Source organism: Thermobia domestica, chromosome 2 (genome assembly GCF_964235325.1).
Source record: "Thermobia domestica chromosome 2, izTheDome1.hap1.1, whole genome shotgun sequence".
NCBI classification, from domain to species: domain Eukaryota; kingdom Metazoa; phylum Arthropoda; class Insecta; order Zygentoma; family Lepismatidae; genus Thermobia; species Thermobia domestica.
In genome coordinates this window covers 309,584,066-309,607,928 of record NC_137455.1, presented here as the reverse complement: position 1 = coordinate 309,607,928, position 23,863 = coordinate 309,584,066, and the positions used below count along the sequence as shown (strand labels likewise).

The window sequence follows — 23,863 nt, the reverse complement described above, 5'->3', positions numbered from 1 at the left end:
AAGAGCCTTTTTGAAGCAAACTTTGTTCAACAATATATAAGATTAAAAACAACAATCGGAACGGTTAATTTTTTCTATAACAATATGTTGGGTCTATAGTAACTGAATATTTATTTATCTTATCTAGCTTACAAATATGGTATAATAATTATTGAAGTGATCCTGTGGTATTTATACTGAAGGTAAGAAGGATATTGTTAGTTTTGTTGTTTCCAGTATATACAGAGATCGAATAGAATTGTCTTTTTTTAAAAATGGATTGGTTTTTACTATGAAAGAAAAAGTTTAAAAAAAAAACAGATATTGATTTACTTATGACTTCAGGTCCGACATTTTGATTAAAATTTCTCAAATTCAACAATTAAAATATAGAATTAGTAGTTATATATGAGTGTACCCTCTGTAGTCGGTACTCTCACAGTGTAATTTTTCATATCTCCCGAATGGTTCGAGATCCAAAATTGCTGTAAATAACATTATAATCTTTGTCTATTGGAAACCACGCACGTAATTCGATGTAATACTTAGCTAAACACTTTTTCGAAATAGAGTCCTTTGAAAAAAGTCAACATTTCAGTTCCTTGTAACTTTGTTTCTGCTTGTGCGAGGTACGTCATAAGATGACTATAGTATTCGACATTAAGGTGCTTTGGATGTGGGTTACCCCGCCCATTACTGTTGTAGAACGTTCCAAAATTTGCTTGTTTCTCCATGTTTGTGATACTGTAACGTCGTTAGTTTGCAACACTGCATGACAAGTGTGCTGTTTTAAGTTTTTGTTTTATATGTAGATTTGACATAGGTAATAACCTAACGTAGTGCCATTTTAAAAATAGAACCACACATCCCTCAAATAAAGCCCTTGGCTAGGACCAGAAATATATAATAACAATAACACTGGAATCATATGCTGACCACACATCACTCACCTAAAAGCCATCTCTTATACTTAGAAACTCTATTGATGGTCGCCGTTGGGCTCATGTGAGAATCATACATCACTCAATTAAAGCTATCTGGAAGACTTAGAAAGCCCAGTAACAAACGCGTTAGGGTCAATGTGTTGACTGCACATCACACAACTAAAACTGTCTGTTTTATACCTAGAAACCCTAGTAACAATCGCGTTTAAGTGGATGTGCTGACCACATATTCAACTCAATGACATTTGGTAAACCTAGAAATCTCAGTACCAGTTGCTTTGGAGTTGATATGCTGACCACATATCACTCAAATAAAGCCGTCTGTTAACGCTAGAAACATGGTAACACGTTACGTTGGAGTCAATGTGCTTACAATGGATCACTCAACTAAAAGCCGTCTGTAATACGTAGAATCCCCAGTAATAATCAGTTGACGTGCTGCGTTCTGGTTAATGTGCTGACCAAACAACACTCAACTAAATGACATCTGGTTGGCCTAAAAACGCAGTTACAATCGGATTGGGGTCAATATGCTGATCGTACATCACGTAACTATAAAACCGTCTTACCGTCTATTATACTTAGAAAAACCAGTAACAATTGTATTTGACTCGGTAAGCTGACCACACATCACTCAACTAAGTCACACCTACTAGGCCTAAAAAGCCCAGTAACGATTGTATTGTGGTCAATACAGCGTGTTGTCCCTTTTAATAAACTTTTCTTTTCCCCGAATTTCATTGAACTTTTAATCTAAATCTTTCTTTGCATCTACGTATAACTGTAGATGTATATCATTTCGATTACTTTTAATGCTTGTAGCTGTGCAGTACATTCCATGCATTAAATTTGAGACAAGGCATGGTTTGCAATAGAGAGCAAGAATAAAATAAATTAAAAATATTGTTAGTTGCTGGTACTTCTTTCCATACATCGTGAATCGGCTCGACCTTTTCTAACGGGTTATCCAGAAATTGCTTACTTCCTTTGGGGAATCTCCTTTGCCGCCACTAAAAGATTCTCACTCATGCTTTTTTTTTAAAAAAAAAAAAAAAAAAAAAAAGAGGAGTTTGCAAGTCTAACAAGTAAGACAATATTTCAGCACTATGACTAATAGTTTAGAGATATCCAGCTCCAAAGATCATTTTCTTACACGTTCGGCAGACTGTAGTTTTCAAACAAAGCGTTTCCGACGAAATGTTTACGGATCATGTTTTACTGAGCTGTTAGGTTGGTGCGAGTAAAATATCCATTTGACGTTCGTGGGAAACTTTTCAGCAACGTAACACAAGGATGGACTAACGTCACGCGTCTAACACCACAAACTGAGTACACCTCCAGCAAACAGCCTAGGGTACAGTCAGGAGACAGTCTGTTGCTGTTAGGGTCATTTGAAAGTGCACCATGGAGAATACGAGTGAGTTTTCCTTAAAACTTCAAGCTGTAAATAAAATTAACAGTAGATTTGGACCATTCACCGTTCGGATATCAACTTCTGTTCCATTGACACAGAACTGCAAAACGAGGTCCGTGGGCAATGCTTAACATCATGTTCAAATGGGTTCCTCAGGAACACCGTAAAAGAAGATCCTCGGAAATGTGTTCATGCCATTGCATACGAGATAGGAATACACCATGTCACTATCGTTCGGCGGCTGCGTGGAATCCGTAAAGTGAAAAAATTGGACCCATGGGTGCCACATGAGTTGACAGTGGCAATCAAGAATCACCATCTGGAGGTGCATAGTTCTCTGAATGTGTGAAATATTCGGGAAGGCTTCATGCGTCGGATTGTTACTTCAGACGAAATATGGTTCTGCTATGACAATCGTAAAGGGTCAGGACAATGGTTGGAACGCGATCAACATTCAGAACGATTTCATAAACCATTTTCCCCAACTTCAGATGTTCTTGCTGGTATATGGTAGTCTATGGTGGGAGTGAACCATGAAATGCAAGCTAAACTAACCCGCAAGCATGCAGGAATGTTTTATATCACATAATACGACGGGTAGAGCTATACTCTAATAAATTTTAAGTTCTTTCTATATTAGTCGCGATGATAGAGAGGTTTTGTTCAGGATAGTGACGCAATCTCTCACGGTCTATTTTCCTATTTGGCTTTCTTCTCTTCGTTGGCACTTTCTACCTAGTTATTTTAATTTATTCACCTCCTTTACATCATGATTTTTGATGGAAATTTTTGCGGTATCGGCTTGGATTACCACGTGCTTCGAATTGTCTCAATTCATTCCGAGATCGATTTTGCACATATCAGCAGAAATTCTGGACAAGATCTGGTAACAACTTAAAATTCTTCGAAATAGAAATTACATCCAATCTTGTTTTCTTTAAATACTTCTTACAAATTCTTTCTTTCGTATTAACTAGATTAATCAGTGTATGTCCGAGGTTGTTCGTCCCATCTTACGTGCTTCAGCTCCCTAAGATTTGTTGCTCATATATATTTTTTTAAATAGCTAATTCAATTTCTGAGATATATGTTTCAGGAACACATAATCCTGCTGTTTGAGTGTCATTATCCTTTCCCTCGCTTTCTACGGGTGTATTTAATTATCATCAAGTCAGCTTCTACATGTCTGGTACTCCGAGATTAACTGGAATGTTTTCACTTCTCTCCTTAATAATTGCCCTATTAGGTCGTGTTCTCCTAGAGTATTTCCGTTTTTCTTCTGAACAATTACTCGATTAATTCATGATTCGACGGAGTGTTTTCATTTCTCTTCTGAACAATAACTTTCTTGGCGCGGCATTAGCTGAAATATTTTCATTTCTTTCCTTGTCAATCACTTTATTAGGGTGGGATTAACTGGAGTGATTTGATTTCTCGCCGGAACAATCACTCTATTAGGATAAGATGAGCTGGAGTGTTTTCCTTTCTGTACTGAACTATCACTTTATTACGACTGATTTCTCTCCTGAGTCCTTTACATTCTTACGAATACCATGCGCTTTTGTTATTGTCTCGCTATGTAAAGATTAATGTAACCTCTTGTTTTATGTGTATACTGCAATCTGAACCAAGGATATTAGAATATTTGACATAATATACATTATTTTATAGTATAGGGGGTGGTAACTAATCATATTAGTGTCATTGTATGTGCTCGTAACTTTTTCCTTCTGTATTCGTGTCTTAATCCTAAACTTAAAATGTACTTAAGAAAAATCTTAGTTTGCAGCTTCGAGCAGTCCCAGAAAGTGGAAAACTACAGTCCCTTCACAGTTCGTGCACCTCTTTTTTTTTTTGTCTGTGTATCAGCTATCTCTGTCATACTCGTGTAGGATTTATTAAATTGAATTAGCATATCCGAGTTATCCAATACTTTATTACAAATTACCTTGCACAGGACAGCGAAGGGAAATTGATATTGAAAAAACATTACCATTTAGTAATGATAGAGTGTTGGAGAGTGAAAAACGTGTGTTTAGTGGAAGGCGGGTCATTTCATGTAACACTGATATTTTGTGGTTTGTGTGATGCCCTAAACTCAGTGTTTGCGATTTTTTTGTCCGCTGAATGTATGGGGATATCTCAAAAGCAAGGTGTACAGTATACGTGTTACAACCATTTCTGAACTGAAATATAAGATTAAAGGAGAAATCATTGGCATTACTAGAGACATGATACATCGAGTAATCTGGAAGTTTTCGTATACCGAGATGGATGATATCTTTCCTATGTCATCTTCAAGAAATGACGTTATCAATGGCACACTCTACATATATTTTCAGCATTAAACATTTTTTTGTGTTTATTCTTGCAATTTATGTCAATGCATCATCCTATATTATTGTATGAGACTATACAGTAGTAAATACTTTTTCATCTGGCTCCATCGACAACATGGTACCATGCATTTCCTTTATATTTTGTTTCTTCGTTATTGCATCATTTAATTATTGGAAACTTGCTGTGAAATTAAATGCTTTCAATAACAAATGCATCCTTGGGTTATTGTGAATATTCACCTATTTTTCGTAATTTGCGCTCCTTTTAATATTCAGTGAATATTTGTAAATATTCAGTGAAGTTATTAATGATTAATTAATACATTGTTTTATCAACATTCGCTAAGTGATTAATCAATGACAATGATAATGATTTTTCACAGAATTTACAAGAATAAATGTCTACACTTTAGGACTCACAAGGAAGGGTCATGCAGTGGCTCAATGATTTTTCACATAATTTACAAGAATAAATGGCTACACTTCAGGATTCACAAGGAAGGGTCACGCAGTGGCTCCGCTGAGATCCGAACGAGACAATTGTGTTTGCATTTGATATGTCATAACTAGATGAATCCCAAAGTTATACGTGCCACCGGGTGGAATATCGTGAGTTACAACATATTTTGTAATGTAAGAACTACAAAAAAATTACCTGGCAGAATAGTTTGAACCGAGTCAATTGTTCGGAAACGGTTGGGTAAGTAGAAAACTCGGCCAACACATATCCCATCATTTTCAACAACAAACTTTTTGGGGTAAATGCTTTGTCCCAGGGTCCCCCCCAGGATCCCAGACGGGGTCCAACTCAAAATTTTCAAATGGTAAGGGAGGTTAAGTGACACATCATTTGAAAGCTGTTGTAAAATGAAAGAAAATGCAACAAGTTTCGACTCTACATCAACCCTGTGCAAAATGGCGACGGATCAAAGTGTAAACAAAAACAATTGAAAAGTCCATGTTCACCCCTATAAATCGGAAACGGTGAGGCAAATGTGAAAACAGGAAAGGAGGTGTGGCATTATTTTCAAAGTACAACGATTTAAGTGAAAACGTCTTGTCCCAGGGTCCCCACATGGTCCCAGGTGGGGTTCAACTAAAAAGTTTCAAATGGCAAGATAGGTAGGACATCATTTGAAAGCATTTGTTAAATGAAAGAAGATGGAGCACGTCTCGACTTCCTACGACAACCCTGACCAAAATTGCGGTGGGTCAAAATGTAAACAAAAGCATAATTGAAAATCTATGACCACCTTGAATCCTAGATGGTCGCTTAAAACCTATATCGAAAGGATAAGCATACCAAACTGCTGAAACTAGGAAAACAAATTTGGCATTAATGTTGATTAGTAAGTGACTAAAATATGCAAAATGTTCAGAAACGCGATATCTTTCGAGTTCAAAATGCCGCACTATGTATCGAACGCATATCCAGCTCACACCATTGGTTTGGGAGAAGCGAAACTTTATCGTTAATAGTAGATATCCACAAAATATCAAAGAGCATAATCTATAATCCAATATGGCTGCTAGCGTGAAAAATGAGTGTGTATATAAATATGTTATTTCTTGGAATACTGTGACCAAACCAACAAAGTTTGACGCAGCTCGATGTACTGAAATGACTTACACATGTTTGGTACAGTCCGCGGCATAAAATTTGTTACAAAAATTCTAAGTCCAAATTAATAACAAACTCTTGCCAAGTTTTCTTATGCATTCCCGCAATACATGTATCAATCGATTAGGTGCTTCTAGTATTTATTCCAACTCCTCTCCGTCCTCCACCTCTCCTTGTCTAAAGCAGTGTGTGTGACGTAGTACACTCTTTCCATTCAGCTGAAAAAGAAACAGGAATCAAGTTTACAACGTTATAGCTTGAAAACAGTCTTTTCCATTCGTTTGTTCTGAAATATTTTTAAGAGCCTAAATTAAAGGAAAGTCACACAATCTTCCCAGAGCTTCATAAATATCTTTAGTTTCATTCTTTTTCTTTCTTTAAAGAGTGCAAGCTAGTAAGATGCTCCCTAAGAAATCTATGGAAATTGCCAAGAGCTCTAAAATATCTACGGACAGAAACGAGTTTTATTCAATGATTCATTTAATTTCTTTTCAGTAACTGCAAGCAAATGTTTCAGGAGCGTCATTTGGGCAGGACAGGAGGGTGTAACTCCCCTCTCTTGAGCTTCATAAATACGTATTTTTTGATCAAATGTATAGTAATACACTAATAAAAAGTGAAAATCTTATGTCGCCGGAGAATCTCTTCCTGCCCCCCCCCCCCCCCCCGAATAAAGTCTAAAAGACACTGGTTTTAACAACAAACCGATAGAGTTACGATAGCACATTGCTAAAGAGCTTACATTTGGTTTCAAGAGTCGAAGGTTTGATCTCAAGCCATATGACTTCCTGGGTGACATTGAGAGAGAGAGAGAGAGAGAGAAAGGGATTCAAGTATGGAGACAGAGAGGGATGATTTGTATACACAGATTTAGAATTGGGGAAAAAATGATCGGACAGCATTCGTATTATGACGAAAATTCTGATTTTGTGAAAGATAAGAAGGGAAGTTTTCGAACTGCGAGGATCACATAAGGCAGTTGTCGAATTAATGTGGAGAACTCTTTTTAGAGCATCAGATGATTACGAAAGGAGAGAAACATCTTCAGAACTGAGGAATTAAGATTTTAAAAAATCTGATTTCGGCGACGGGTTTCGAACCACGAGCTTTGTGGTTATCGAACCATGAGTTTATCCATTCTGTTTCGGAGAATTCTATTACTGGTTCACATACGTTTCCCTTAGCTGCGTTGAAAGCTACCTTAAGGGGATATTCCAAAAGTTGACTCGGTGGATGCACCGTTCAGATAGGACGTAAACCTCTTGTAACTTAGTTACAATGTGCAAAATGAACTTCCTCTTCTTCAGGACACTTTTTAAAGCTTTAAAATTTGTTACTATTGTTTTAATTAAGTTACATTTGATAGAAGCATCTGATAAAGTAGTGCCAAGCCCTGTGCGTCATTGTCTGATAGGTGAATGGTTAATGTAAGTTACTCCTACGTGGATGGTCCGAGCTTCCAATCAAGACCGTTCTTATTGATTATTTTATTTGAGCTACGCTCATACTGTATATTCCACAAGTTCAATTTTGAAGTAATGTAGTCACAGCTAGTTTAATTCGAAATAATTTTCCAATATTATATTTGTTACTAAATTTACATGACACTCGTCACTGTTTGTAGCCCTGCATAAATGCAAAATTGTTTTAAAAGTATATTTTACTTTCAAGTCTTACTGTTTTTTTTAAATTTCCTGCAACTTTATTTTATAATTATTTTCTATTTCTTAATTATAACATATTTTCTATTTATATTGTATTGTATGTTACACGTTTATTATTTATATTTTATGTCTTACCCTTAAAGAGGAGCTTTTGACAATTCAGAGCAGCAGGGACATACACAGGATGCAGGCCTTTGCAATCAAGAGCTTTTGTCCCCACGAAATCACTACTTTTTTTGTAAATTATATCTAATTTTAGAGATGATGATAGCAGGGCGGATTCAGGGGAGTGCGTTCGGGCGATCACATCCCCCAGAATAGGGAACTTTTTATACTTTGTATTTTAAAAATAAAACATATCCTAAGTATATTTCATCTTTGTATTATAAACTTAAATTAAAACCTAAAGTAGATAGGCCTTACTTTCTTAAGAAAGTTAATTCTGCAGAAGAGCTACTTCTCCTTTTCTAAATTTGTTTTTCTTTTCTTTCTTTCTTTCTTTCTTTCTTTTTTTTTTTTTGCAACCTGCTCTTACCTTGATTTGACTTCGAACGTCGCCCCTCCCAAACAATCATCCTGGATCCGCCCCTGGATGATAGACATTTTAGTAAAATATGCCCTCAATCGCTGAAATAAATTCCTGTCTACGGCCCTGCAAAACAGTGACGATTTTAGGGAGTGATCAGTTAGTAATACCTCCCTGGAGCAACGACACTTCCCCAGAAGTCATATCTCCGATAATTCAGAATGTGATTTGTGCATTATCACTTTTCACTCTCAGTGTCTTGAAACGCACCAAAAAGGAACTGTTCTGAAGTATTTACTGGTTCTCCCTATGACCCCATTTCAATATGGCCAACCTTGGACATATACACATCTGAAATATCACCTTTTATGTCAGTGATCCCGAAAACTATCCATTCGACACAAATATAGGATATTTTCGATTCTTTATTCCTGTCACCCTCCCAGTGTCAACTCGAAGCCAACCAAGGCTTATTTTGGACTTACGCAGCATCAGCAGTGTCACTTTTCATCTTTGCATATGAATTCGACACTAATTTCGTTCGTATTTGACTACTTTTACATGTCACCTTCACCTCTTTGGTAGGGAGTTTTTCAGTATCTCGCCCCCACAACTATGGAGAAATTTCAACCAACTAAGTATAATTATAAATTATCATCTGAAATACAACAGTACGGGTGATCTTTTTCGCAGAGGAATTAGTTAACTACTGTTTCAATATCAATGTATTGGCTTTTTTTTTTGCTGTCCATGCTGAAGATTGCCAAAGGGCTAAACTTCATCTGCACTATTGTGCAATGAATATAGGTTTTAGTGGTTTAATATACTGAATACTCGCTTAGATGTTGCTCTCGTCACAGAAAAAGTGATATACAGTTATAAAAGAAAAATGAAATGAAATATCTAATTTTTACGTCCCACGATTATGCCGACTATGCTAATGGAGAGAGTAATGGTGAGAAATAAATGAAATTGTTTAATGAAAACAGTGGGAGGAAATGGGAGAAACCCGAGGACACTCACGCACACGGTGTTTGTCTATAATATAGTTCATTCGGCGTGAGGTGGGATCGAACCAAGGACCCCATGCACCATAGGTAAAGTTATAAAAGAATAGGCGTCTAAACAAATACGGAACACTATTATCAATGAGAGTTATATAAGATTAGATTTTTAGTTATTTCATTCTAAGTTAAAATTTCAATCAATCTTGTTCTTCAGTACTGTTCGAAAACTTAAAGTTGTTACTGCAAGGACGTGATAAATCTTTTCAGTAGACTTCGCAGTCCCCTCCACAGCTTCTTTTTCATGTAAGGCTAAAGTAGTTACATTTTAGACATCGAGGAAAAATAGTGGAATTAATTAAAACCCTTCAAAGTGGAGTTACGAATCTTAAATGGACCACATTTTGCTGTTGGCCTCGCTCAACGCATTCCCGTCACTGTTCAGGGTGCACGATGGAGTTTTTCCCTTTTAGGAATACTTTCTAAGACTACTAGGTTTTTTTTTACAGCTGTTTCAATTGAGTTGTATTTGCTAGAACTGTTGGTTAAAGGAAACAAAAGATCGTATACTCAAACACAAATCATCTCTCTAGAAGCTCTAATGGAAAACGAAACGAATCGTCGTAAACGTGTTATGTTCTTGAAGAGGAAAACAGCAAAACATTGATTGCACAAACGTATAATTGTATCATTTGCTTGCAAATTTAAAACTTATAGAAGTTGGTGGCTTGTTAGGTGAGGGGTTAGTGAACAGGATTTTTGTACTGGTGGTGCAGGGTTCGAATCTCGTCCGTTCTTCTTACGTTTTTGTTCTTTAAGCTACACTGAGTTTGTTCATTCCAATTCTTTAAGCTTGAATTAAATCTAATAGCAGTTAGTGAATTAAAAGCAGCTAACATTATTTTCAAATATGAGACGTTATTACATGCTTGTCACTAGCTCACAATACTCAACTTTGATATAAACTCTTGCAGCCTTCATTTAACTCATTTCTTGACGTGTTTTGTTACAAAACTCATGAATCGTGGCGAACAAAATTGCTTTACCAGATAATGGTGACTGCTTTGAAACCAAATGACAAGTATGAGAATTAAACGTATCATATCTGTAGTTTGGTGTGGAGAAGAAACCAAATAGCGAACGAAAGGTTTAAGAACAACCACGTTATTAATATAAACTATGCCAAAGATTATTGACTTATATGATTAAAACAAATCGAAAGAAATTTTGAAAGAACGAAAAATACTAACTTAGAATTTTGTAACTGGAGGCAAGGAAATCTAATTTAAACATAATAAAACATACCATTTAGCGCATATAGAGCGTGGATCTGTGCTCAAGGTGCTAGCTAATAATCTGGAGGTTCTCAAGTCGGAACCATGTGTGAATATTTTGTTTAAATTTAGAATTTTTGGTGATCATTAGTCGGCGATGACACACGTTTAATTGTCTTAAGGTATTTGAATATTTTGATCTTTCAATATGTGAATGATCAAATCTTCAATAATAATAATAATAATAATAATAATAATAATAATAATAATAATAATAATAATAATAATAATAGTTATTATGATTATTATTATTATTATTATTATTATTATTATTAGCAAAATAATTCAATAACACGTTAATATCTTTAATTATTTCTCGATAACTACTCGAACTTAAGACATCCTCGAATCTAAGTCGCACCCCGATTTCGCTGGGCTAAATTAAAGAAAAATAGTAATATGTTATGGTTTTACTATTACTAAAGCACTCTTTGATATTGGTCATTTTCGATGATTTTATGTATCCCTCTCCCCTCTCCATGTTGGGAGCACGGTATGACAAAAATTATCCCAGGCCCGAATGTCATGTACGTTGAAAATTTGATCGAAATCTGTTGGATGGTTCAAGAGTTGTTTTATTTATTTTTATATATTAATCTCCCCTTCTCTTATCCTCTCCTATGTTCTACCGTCAAAGTGAAAATATTAAACAAAAGTTTCTAGGCCCGAACGTCGTCTATGTTGAAAATTAGATCGAGATCGGTCAGGTGGTTCAAGAGTTGTTAAGTTTTATTCATTTTCATAGATATCTCCCCTCCCCTCCTCCTACCCTACGTTCTACCGTCAAAGGGATATGATAAAAACCACCCCAGGTCCGAACCTCATCTATGTTGATAATTTGATTAAGATCAATTCGGTGGTTTAAGCATGATGAAGTCATGACAGTATTTTTATTTTTTTACATAGTCCCCCTTCCCCTCCCCTACATTGTGCCGTCAAGGCAAAAGATGAAAACATCCCAGGTCCGAACCTTATCTATATTGAATGTTTGATTGATTGGGATCAGTCGGATTGTGCAAGAGTTATTAAGTTTTATTCATTTTCATATATTTACCCTCCCCTCCTCTTCCGCAAGTTCTAATATCAAAATGAAATAACAAAAAGCTTCCCAGGTTCGAATTTTATCTATGTTCAAAATGTGATTGAGAACGATCGGGTAGTTCAAGGGTTATTCACCACCGAATATTGTCACTTTTATTTTTATATTTATAGCTGTTATGTATCTTCCCCCTCCTCTCCATCCTCTACGTTATTCCGTCAAAGTGAAATGGTAAAATCCATCCCTCGCGTTAATCGAGACGGGGACATATAGCCTCAATGCTGACGTCCCCATTAATCCCCCTACTCATACTCTTTAGTGTGTTTAAGTTAGTTTTTTTTGTCTTCAGTTGCAAATTTCTAAGTTATTTTTCTTTGTTTCAAAATTCTCGCATTTCTTGTATGATAATACAAGTTAATAATCTTTGACTTGTTTTATATTAATACTCTGAGTTGTTCTTAAACCTTTGGTTTCCAATTTTGTTTTGTCTCTACACCAAACTACAGATATGACAAATTTAATTCTCATACTTTACATTTGATTTCAAAGCGGTCGCCATGAACTGCTTAAAAGCAATTTTTTCCGTCACGAAACACCCAGCAGAGGGCGTACGATATCGTCTACAGCAATGAGAGGAAACTCCGCCTTGTTACGTGACGTCACATGAAGCACGTTCCGTTCAAACCCCTAAGCAAAGCTATCATTTTGCTTCTGGTGTGAAAATGGCTCACTACGAAGCTTCTGTTAAAAGCAGCGTGATTGCTTTAATTGAGCATGCGGGCATGAACTATAGCGAGGCAGGCGCGAGATATGGCGTTAACCGTGCTACTGCACGGAGGTGGTGGAGGAGATATGAGGAAACAGGAGATGTAAGACGTAAAAGAGGAAGTGGGCGACAAAGAGTTTCCTCTGCCGAAGAAGACCAGAGTTTAATTGCCCAATGCCGTGAGCACCCTTTCATGTCTGCCCGACAGTTACGAGAGGACACCAATTTCCCAGGCGATGTTACGACTGTCCGTCGTAGACTCAAATCCTTTGGTTTGGGACCATACAGGGCAGCTGTTAACGAGCGAGTAACAGAAGACCACATGGTTGACCGTCTGGCGATTGCACAGTTAAATATTGCACGTGTGTGGGACGAGGTCGTTTTCACAGACGAAAAAATATTTTCCAGTGCAAATTTCGGGCCGAAGCGTGTTTACCGCCCCCCTGGAAAAAGGTATGCCTCTGAATATGTTTCCCGTTCTGGTCGAATGGGACATGTAACTGTCCACTGTTGGGCATGGATATGCAAGGCTGCAAATTTCGGAGGAATCTACAGGATTCCTGGTCGCTTAAACGCCCACAAGTATGTGGAACATCTGGAAGAAACGCTTCCGGAAATAAAAGCTCATGTAGGTGACGGCATATTATATTTGCAACAGGACAATAGCTCGGTACATAATTCAAATGTGGTTCAGACATGGTTGCAGACGCAACCTGATGTCGAAATAGTTGACTGGGTTCCTCATGGAGCAGATCTGAACCCTATTGAAAATATGTGGGCCTCTGTTGCAAGAACATTGCGGGAAACCTGGTCGAACAATCCTCTACGAACATCTAATGATCTTTGGGAGCGTTTTGAAGATGCGTGGTCGATCTGTTGCACCCAACGCTATATCTCTCGCCTGGTGGATTCAATACCACGGCGTATGGCAGCTGTAATCGAGTCCCAAGGGAACTATACACACTATTAATAAATGCTCGCCCACAACACCATCAGCCCTCTCGAGGGCTACCTAATTGGACCCACTTATTAACAAAATTTTATGAAATACATTACGCGACACCAGTGAATGTAAGTGTCTCAGTATGTTCTGCATTAATAAAGAGGCTAACGTGCGAGACTTGGTGGCCGAGTGGTATTATGCTTGCTATGTAAATCAAAACCGCCTGCAACAGTGGTTCGAATCTAGTGAAGAAGACCCCTACTTTTTATCACCAGGGATATTTGCAATACGCCTTCTGCTATGTCCGCCTTCGTACGGTCTATTATATGACACATAATGTGGACCGCCATAAGTTTTTACTTAGTAAATAATTTATAAATATATGAACAAATACCTAGGTATATTAGAGTAACAATGGAATATAGTACTTTCGTCCGACTGACATCGCTCTGCAAATGTTCATTGTATTACACCGGAGGATGAATTAAATAAAGACTGGAAAATTTGATATAAAAATTGATACGTAATAAGTTAAAGACAAAATATGTAAATATAATCTCATATTTGAAACTAATATCGACTACAATTAATTCTCTACCTGCTTTCATAAATAATCCAAACCAAACTTCGAGGTTTGGAATGCACAAACTAAGTGTAGCTAAGAGAAAAAAGTAACAAGAAGAGCAGGGATTCGAACCCACGACCACCAGCGTAAGAATTCCTTTTACTAACCCTTCATCTATCAAACCATGACGTAAACATGACTTTTGTAAGTTATAAATTTGTATCCAAGAAACACCATTAAGCGTATGTGCAACTACTGCTTTGCTCTTTTTCTCTTCAAAACCGTAACATGTTTAGGACGATTCGTTTCGTTTTCCATTAGAGTTTCGAAAGAGATTATTTGTGTTTGAGTGTAGGATCTTTAGTTTCCTTTAACCGACACTTCTAGCAAATACAACTTAATTCACACAACAGTTAAAAAAAACTCGTATTGCCTTAGAAAGTATTCCTAAAAGCAGAAGCTGCATCATGCATCCTGAACAGTGACGTAACTAACGGCAGTGCGTTGAGGGAGCCCAGAGTAAAACGGGGCCCATTGAAAATTCGTAATTCCACTATTTTTCCTCGATGTCTAAAATGTAACTACTTTAGCCTTACATGAAAAAGAAGCTGTGGAGGGGACTGCGAAGTCTACTGAAAAGATTTATCACGTCCTTGCAGTAACAACTTTGTTTTCGAACAGTACTGAAGAACAAGATTGATTGAAATTTTAACTTAGAATGAAATAACTAAAAATCTAATCTTATATAACTCTCATTGATAATAGTGTTCCGTATTTGTTTAGACGCCTATTCTTTTATAACTTTACCTATGGTGCATGGGGTCCTTGGTTCGATCCCACCTCACGCCGAATGAACTTTATTATAGACAAACACTGTGTGCATGAGTGTCCTCGGGTTTCTCCCGTTTCCTCCCACTGTTTTCATTAAACAATTTCATTTATTTCTCACCATTACTCTCTCCATTAGCATAGTCGGCATAATCGTGGGACGTAAAAATTAGATATTTCATTTCATTTTTCTTTTATAACTGTATATCACTTTTTCTGTGACGAGAGCAACATCTAAGCGAGTATTCAGTATATTAAACCACTAAAACCTATATTCATTGCACAATAGTGCAGATGAAGTTTAGCCCTTTGGCAATCTTCAGCATGGACAGCAAAAAAAGCCAATACATTGATATTGAAACAGTAGTTAACGAATTCCTCTGCGAAAAAGATCACCCGTACTGTTGTATTTCAGATGATAATTTATAATTATACTTAGTTGGTTGAAATTTCTCCATAGTTGTGGGGGCGAGATACTGAAAAAATCCCTACCAAGAGGTGAAGGTGACATGTAAAAGTAGTCAAATACGAACGAAATTAGTGTCGAATTCATATGCAAGATGAAAAGTGACACTGCTGATGCTGCGTAAGTCCAAAATAAGCCTTGGTTGGCTTCGAGTTGACACTGGGAGGACAGGAATAAAGAATCGAAAATATCCTATATTATTGTCGAATGGATAGTTTTCGGGATCACTGACATAAAAGGTGATATTTCAGATGTGTATATGTCCAAGGTTGGCCATATTGAAATGGGGTCATAGGGAGAACCAGTAAATACTTCAGAACAGTTCCTTTTTGGTGCGTTTCAAGACACTGAGAGTGAAAAGTGATAATGCACAAATCACATTCTGAATTATTGGAGATATGACTTCTGGGAAAGTGTCGTTGCTCCAGGGAGGTATTACTAACTGACCACTCCCTAAAATTGTCACTGTTTTGCAGGGCCGTAGACAAATTTATTTCAGCGATCGAAAGCTTGACAGGAATTTATTTCAGCGATTGAGGGCATATTTTACTAAAATGTCTTATCATCCAGGGGCGGATCCAGGATGATTGTTTGGAAGGGGCGGTCGTTCGAAGTCAAATCAAGGTAAGAGCGGGTTGCAAAAAAAAGAAAAAAGAAAAGAAAAAGAAAGAAAGAAAGAAAAGAAAAGAAAAAGACAAATTTAGAAAAGGAGAAGTAGCTCTTCTGCAGAATTAACTTTCTTAAGAAAGTAAGGCCTATCTACTTTAGGTTTTAATTTAAGTTTATAATACAAAGATGAAATATACTTAGGATATGTTTTATTTTTAAAATACAAAGTATAAAAAGTTCCCTATTCTGGGGGATGTGATCGCCCGAACGCACTCCCCTGAATCCGCCCTGCTATCATCATCTCTAAAATTAGATATAATTTACAAAAAAAAAAAAAAAAGTAGTGATTTCGTGGGGCAAAAGCTCTTGATTGCAAAGGCCTGCATCCTCTGTATGTCCCTGCTGCTCTGAATTGTCAAAGGCTCCTGTGTAACATAGAATACAGTATAAATAGAAAATATGTTATAATTAAGAAATAGAAAATAATTATAAAATAAAGTTGCAGGAAATTTAAAAAAACAATAAGACTTGAAAGTAAAATATACTTTTAAAACAATTTTGCATTTATGCAGAGCTACAAACAGTGACGAGTGCCATGAAAATTTACTAACAAATATAATATTGGAAAATTATTTCGAATTAAACTAGCTGTGACTACATTACTTCAAAATTGAACTTGTGGAATATACAGTATGAGCGTAGCTCAAATAAAATAATCAATAAGAACGGTCTTGATTGGAAGCTCGGACCATCCACGTAGGAGTAACTTACATTAACCATTCACCTATCAGACAATGACGCACAGAGCTTGGCACTACTTTATCAGATGGTTCTATCAAATGTAACTTAATTAAAACAATAGTAACAAATTTTAAAGCTTTAAAAAGTGTCCTGAAGAAGAGGAAGTTCATTTTGCACATTGTAACTAAGTTACAAGAGGTTTACGTCCTATCTGAACGGCGCATCCACCGAGTCAACTTTTGGAATATCCCCTTAAGGTAGCTTTCAACGCAGCTAAGGGAAACGTATGTGAACCAGTAATAGAATTCTCCGTAACAGAATGGATAAACTCATGGTTCGATAACCACAAGGTTCGTGGTTCGAAACCCGTCGCCGAAATCAGATTTTTAAAAATCTTAATTCCTCAGTTCTGAAGATGTTTCTCTCCTTTCGTAATCATCTGATGCTCTAAAAAGAGTTCTCCACATTAATTCGACAAGTGCCTTATGTGATCCTCGCAGTTCGAAAACTTCCCTTCTTATCTTTCACAAAATCAGAATTTTCGTCATAATACGAATGCTGTCCGATTATTTTTCCCCAATTCTAAATCTGTGTATACAAATCATCCCTCTCTGTCTCCATACTTGAATCCCTTTCTCTCTCTCTCTCTCTCTCTCTCTCTCAATGTCACCCAGGAAGTCATATGGCTTGAGATCAAACCTTCGACTCTTGAAACCAAATGTAAGCTCTTTAGCAATGTGCTATCGTAACTCTATCGGTTTGTTGTTAAAACCAGTGTCTTTTAGACTTTATTCGGGGGGGGGGGGAGGAAGGGATTCTCCGGCAACATAAGATTTTCACTTTTTATTAGTGTATTACTATACATTTGATCAAAAAATACGTATTTATGAAGCTCAAGAGAGGGGGAATTACACCCTCCTGTCCTTTCCAAATGACGCCCCTGAAACATTTGCTTGCAGTTACTGAAAAGAAATTAAATGAATCATTGAATAAAACTCGTTTCTGTCCGTAGATATTTTAGAGCTCTTGGCAATTTCCATAGTTTTTTTAGGGAGCATCTTACTAGCTTGCACTCTTTAAAGAAGGAAAAGAATGAAACTAAAGATATTTATGAAGCTCTGGGAAGATTGTGTGACTTTCCTTTAATTTAGGCTCTTAAAAATATTTCAGAACAAACGAATGGAAAAGACTGTTTTAAAGCTATAACGTTGTAAACTTGATTCCTGTTTCTTTTTCAGCTGAATGGAAAGAGTGTACTATGTCACACACACTGCTTTAGACAAGGAGAGGTGGAGGACGGGGAGGAGTTGGAATAAATACTAGAAGCACCTAATCGATTGATACATGTATTGCGTGAATGCACAAGAAAACTGGGCAAGAGTTTGTTATTAATTTGGACTTAGAATTTTTGTAACAAATTTTATGCCGCGGACTGTACTACTCGCCAATCTTGCAAATGAATTTTTGTTGTTGTTGTTGTATATTTGGTATTTCTTGAAGTATTGCGATCAAACCAACAAATGACATACAAATGTAACCATCACGTATACGTTATAATAGAGCCCCCAACCTACTGGTGCAGCAAGTTCTTTCTGTATGAACTACGTATGACAAAATTAGAAAAATACCGGAAGGTATTCAAGTTTTGTTTAGCAGCATGTGTAGGAAGTCCGAGTTGTGTGTTCATCGTATATTCGTTATATTCAAGTAAATAATGTCGAGAGAACCGTGACGAACGTGCATTAAGAACAAAACATACATGTGCTGTTACCGAATAAAATAATACTTGAAGTGAATTGAAATTCAATTGTTCTTCAGTCTTCCTATTATTTCTAAATACATAATAGAGAAAAACAAAGATTTGGATTTGTACTGTTATGAATGACAGGTTTTAAACGGTCATCTTGGATTCAAGGTGGCCATAGTTTTTTTTTTTTTTTTAATTAAGCTTTTGTTTACATTTTGACCCGCCGAATTTTGGACAGGATTGTCGTAGAAAGTCAATACTTGCTCCCTCTACTTTCATTTAACAAGATCTTGCAAACGATGAGTTTCTTAACCTCTCTTGCCATTTAAAACTTTTTAGTTGGACTCCACCTGGCACCCTGTGGGCACCTTGGGACAAGACGCTTTAACTTAGATTGTTGTACTTTCAAAATAATGCCACACTCTCTTTCCTATTTTCATATTTGTCTCACCGTTTCCGATTTAAAGGGGTGACCAAGGACTTTTCAATTAAGTTTTTGTTTATATTTTGACCCTCCACCATTTTGCACAGGGTGTTCGTAGAGAGTCGAGACTTGCTGCATTTTCTTTCATTTTACAACAGCTTTCAAACGATGTGCTACTTAAGCCCCCTTGCCATTTAAAAAAAATTGAGATGAACCCCGTCTGGGACCCTGCGAGGACCCTGGGGCAAACTTTTTTATCCGAAAAAGTGTGTCCTTGAAAATGATGGGATACGTATTATCCGAGTTTTCCATTTACCCAACCGTTTCCGAACAAATGGCTCGGTTCAAACTATTCTGCCAGCTTTGTAGCTTTTATATTACAAAATATGTTGTAACTCACGACATTTCGCCCAGTGGCACGTATAACTTTGGGATTCGTCTAGTTATAACATATCAAATGCAAACACAATTGTCTCGTTCGGATCTCAGCGGAGCCACTGCGTGACCCTTTCTTATCAGTATTCAGAAAATTCTTTCCAATTTCAACCAATTAGGTGACTTAATATAATGGTAATTAATGGTCTTATTTATTTTATAGAACTCAATTAAACATTAGATGTTGTTTTATAGTTTATTTGATTCTTTCAAACATAATCAACAATCTTGATATTTCACTTTCAAAGTAATCCGCTGTTTTGTAATGTAACAAGACTTGCTAGAGCGTTTGTAAACCCAGCATTATAATCGCAGGCTACTTCGTTGTGGACGTAGTCATTTCTGATATCTTCATATTCATCATTTACATTAGGACCTCCTACTAAAGCACCATATAGAATATGGCCATTGGGTTCAGTACTACACAGTTGTTTCGTGTCACATGGGTTTGGTAGATCTGGACAAGAACTGAAATAATAGAAAACAATATGTTAATGTAGTAAATAGCAATAATTATAGTAAAATTATCAAAATAATATTCAAAAATAACTTATTTACATAAATAAATCTCCGAACAGAACATTACAGTTAAATTATATCACCAAATTGTAACAGAGATTGGTAATATTTTAACTGTGATATTGTTTTATTTATCTGAATAAGAATATTGACAAATATGAATATGAATTAGAATAATAAGGTAAAGATGAATTTTAAAATAACAGCAGCTGGGTATTTTCTTGGGGAAACAGCACATTTTTCCTTTACAAATGTTTCAATATATGATAGCAATATTTACATTTCTCAGGATATCGCGGAACTAATTAGAGATTCGCGTAATTTTCTCTAACGTTGAAAATAATATAAAATAGCACTTAATAAAACGAGTCAAAACTTTAGAGATGGTGTTCATTTCTGCCTAGTTTGTCATATAAACTGACATTGTAACTAATCTGAATGCATCTTCTGTAACAATGGGTATAATATCGACAACACCTATTTCAGCAAGTTTAACTTTCTAAGTACTAGAAACTACATATACATTTTGTTATCGTTTGATTTCCACAATATTTGAAAAAGAAACGAAGAAAATTGGGACGAGACAGATTATTCTTTAGTTATATAACCTTTAGTGGAAGTACATCACATGTGTCGTTATATATCGTAAAAATGATAGTAGAGTCTAATAATTATTTTTCTATGGTGTATTGCTGGGAATTTTAACATAACATACAAAAAATATTTAAATGAAACCCTTGTCGTTCTCATAAAAAGGAATGAATATGAACATTAAATAATTTTTAAATAATTTTTGTATTCTTTTCATGTAAAGGATGTTCAATTTGGTAACTTACGCTGGTCTGTGGTGACAGTGAGTTGGTGGATTTTCTCCATATCCAACCACGTAGCTTCTTCCTCCATCTCCAAGGGCATAATCAATTTGTTGCTTTGCAAATTCTCTGTAAACGTCAGGGGTTATTCCAAGATTGGCTACCTAAAAGCAAGTTAATAAGACAATTTTATGTTAGTGGGATTAAAGATATTCATGATGATTCATTCTGTTAGTCTTATAGATCATATAATAATATTGATATGCCATTTAAAACTTCCAATATAAATTATCGTATTAATAATTTATATATCGTTTATTTGTAGAGCGCTCTTTTTAGAGTATACCAATGAAGATCTAACAGCTACTTGGATGGATAATCACTGGGGAAAACCAGATGATATTTGCAGTATGACTATCACCTATCCTCGTAAGGGCATATGGAGAGCTACTTGAATGGAAGATGTGGCAGACTCGAGTTAAGCAGTTCATTTCCGGAACTCGGAGGCTACTTGCATCCAATTAATCTGAGAGTTATGATAGCAGCTTAGTTTCAATTTAGAACGCTGTAACCAGTATTAAGATTGCTAAATGGTCATTGTTTGCACTTTCGGCACAGAAAACTCAGGGTCGGTTTTCCAGAAGTTTATTTGCCTCAAATCTCATGTGAAGCTGCAAGTCCATGTTTCATTGACCTCGGTGTTGAAAAAGGATGTTAAACCAAAATAGGTGAGAGCACTCAGTATTCACATCACCAAAGAAATCTAAAAAGAATCACAGTTGGTGTTCAGCTATCTTCCATCTAATGACTTCCACGGAATATGTCATCTGTACAGGAAACAAACGAACAAATGCATATGTCCAGGGAAGATTACTACTTCAAGAATGATGGCAGCTGAATTATTACTTTTTATAGGATGAATTCGGAAATTTAGGGCAGCAGTTCGAAGATATAATTTTTTACTATTATTTTGGTCAGAAGTGCAATACCTATATATATTTTATTCGAAGTTAGAATTGAATTTTTTCTACTCTTGTGCAGGGTGTGAGTGTGTTCATGAATTAAAATTTGTTATACAAAATTGGATCAGCATTTCCCTGTAAATAAAACATTGAGTAAGTATATGCTGTTGGAAATGTTGACTGTTATTCTACAATTTATATAGAGATTTTAAGATACGATATAACGATGTTCAAATATCTTCTTTTAATATCACGTATATAGACATGAAACAAATAGCGTAATATTAGACGTGCTTTTTACCGAAAAATAATGAAATGTCTTATTGTACAGTTGTGTTGATTACTGTCATGTAAAATCTTGATATAATTCAATATTTACCTACTGCTTATTATCTACGATCGATAGTATTAAAACATTGAGGTATAATTCGTCTCCATTAACGAATATGTAACGCGGTCAGTAGTTTGTGATATATAGGCCTATATGACGTCCCACTAATGACTGTTGTCTGAAATAAATGGAAATGTTTTTGGATATGATAATAGAGAATTTCAACATTTTCAAAAATTAATTATTATGATGTTTTATTTGGGTCCTCAACATTGGTCTTAATATGACTTCAACATATATTTAAGGATGATGTTCTATGTTGTGACACTGATTAACTGATTTAGCAATTCTAACGTGCAGTAAGAAATTCATCTCATGAATATTGTTGGCGGATATAATAAAACCGAAAAACTATACAGAAATTCCCTATCTCTACTGTTAAGTATGAGTCATGTTTAAACTACTTGGGTGATCATCTTGGTTTCAGAAAACTGTCTGTGAGAAGTTCCTGTAAACAAAAATATGCGCAAGTGGTAATGACTAACATACTTGACATTTCACTAACTATAAGATCAGTATAATGGAATATAGCTTATTATAAGTAATAATGAAGCGTTGGTCACTATTACAAGCTTCATAGTAAACAGCAATCGGTATTTTGGATATTTTCAAATAAGTCTTTTTCAAAGAAGGGCAGTAGAGGACGAAGTGGATGGAACCAAATAGTGTTTACTTTCTTTAACCAAATGTATACTCTTATAGAGTTCGCGATCGGGGGAGGATTTACTGTCAATAAAGTTATATAGTTCTTTAATCGAAGATCCGTTTTAAACCCAACAAATGTCATGGTCTACAGTATCCTAAATTTCAAGGCAGCATGGAAGAGGAGCTTCTAAGACCTAGATATTTGAAGTAATGGCTCACGTGGTTTATAACTTCGACCTTATGTTCAGTGTTCTCTGATAATTTTCTAAAATTAAAGATTAGGTATGACAAATATTAATCTGTCCTTCGAAGTTTGTTCTTGAAATGCATTGAAAATAAACGTATGGGTTCTGTTTTCAGAGCTGGCTTTGAGGGCTGAACTGTTAATTAAAATAACATGACTGATGCTTGTCTAAAAGATTTCAGTATTATCTTTGTGAAACAGTAAACAAAAATTCCAATTATTTTCAGTGTAAAGAAAAACTAACAAATAATCTTGAATTAAGATAAGAAAACCTTAGGCTCTGTACAAATAATCAGAAATTAATCAGTTCATATTTTGTGTTGATACACCTATATTATATTATTTAAATAATACGAATGAGTTTCATTACTAAAGGGCGATTGTTTACAAACTATCTGAAATAGCTTTGGTGCCAGGTACTGTAATATCTCTTAATATTATTATTTATCTTTGGAAGTACCACTTTGTTTAATATTTGAGAGTCTGTCGTAGTAACAAGAATTTGTTCATATTTTCTACGCACAAATGCAGTTAGGCGAATAGCTTGAGCAAAAAATAACGTACAAATGCTTGAAGATTTCACACGACCTATTGAAATAATTAGCTTTATATTTCTGAAAACCTCTTATACGTTTCTCTAATACAACCTGGTTTACTTACAAAAATTTAATACAAGTTTAATGGAAATAAGAATATGTAAGTATTTAAGAGTGCGCTGTAGATATTATATATTGAAATAACCAACATACAATTTACCATACTTGTAGGTAAATCTGTAGGTAAACTTTAGTAAATTCTATTCCATAATATAACTAACGTCAAATAGATATTTTTGCAACACATAGGCTTAAGTAGTGTTCACAAATCTTAAATGACTAAATTTACATAAGTCACAATACAAT

The 23,863-nt window shown here is 35.7% G+C and overlaps 2 protein-coding genes across 3 annotated transcripts in view; one reads left to right on the top strand and one right to left on the bottom strand.

Moving 5' to 3' along the window:
* The window catches only part of LOC145678611 (uncharacterized), a 150,217-nt gene extending 126,376 nt beyond the window's left edge, over positions 1 to 23,841 (top strand). Inside the window, exon 7 of one of the 2 annotated variants that reach the window (XR_014130414.1) lies at positions 21,045 to 23,841. The gene's annotated coding sequence lies outside the window, so the exon portion shown is untranslated. The remainder of the gene's footprint in view (positions 1 to 21,044) is intronic. The other variant, XM_081748962.1, reaches the window with a different exon arrangement.
* The window catches only part of LOC145678612 (endoglucanase A-like), a 39,992-nt gene continuing 35,705 nt past the window's right edge, over positions 19,577 to 23,863 (bottom strand). Inside the window, exons 8-9 of the mRNA XM_081748966.1 lie at positions 20,744 to 20,883; positions 19,577 to 19,856 (exon numbers count right to left, since the gene is read on the bottom strand). Of these exons, the coding sequence (XP_081605092.1) occupies positions 19,631 to 19,856; positions 20,744 to 20,883 (366 nt within the window). The 3' untranslated portion in view covers positions 19,577 to 19,630. The remainder of the gene's footprint in view (positions 19,857 to 20,743; positions 20,884 to 23,863) is intronic.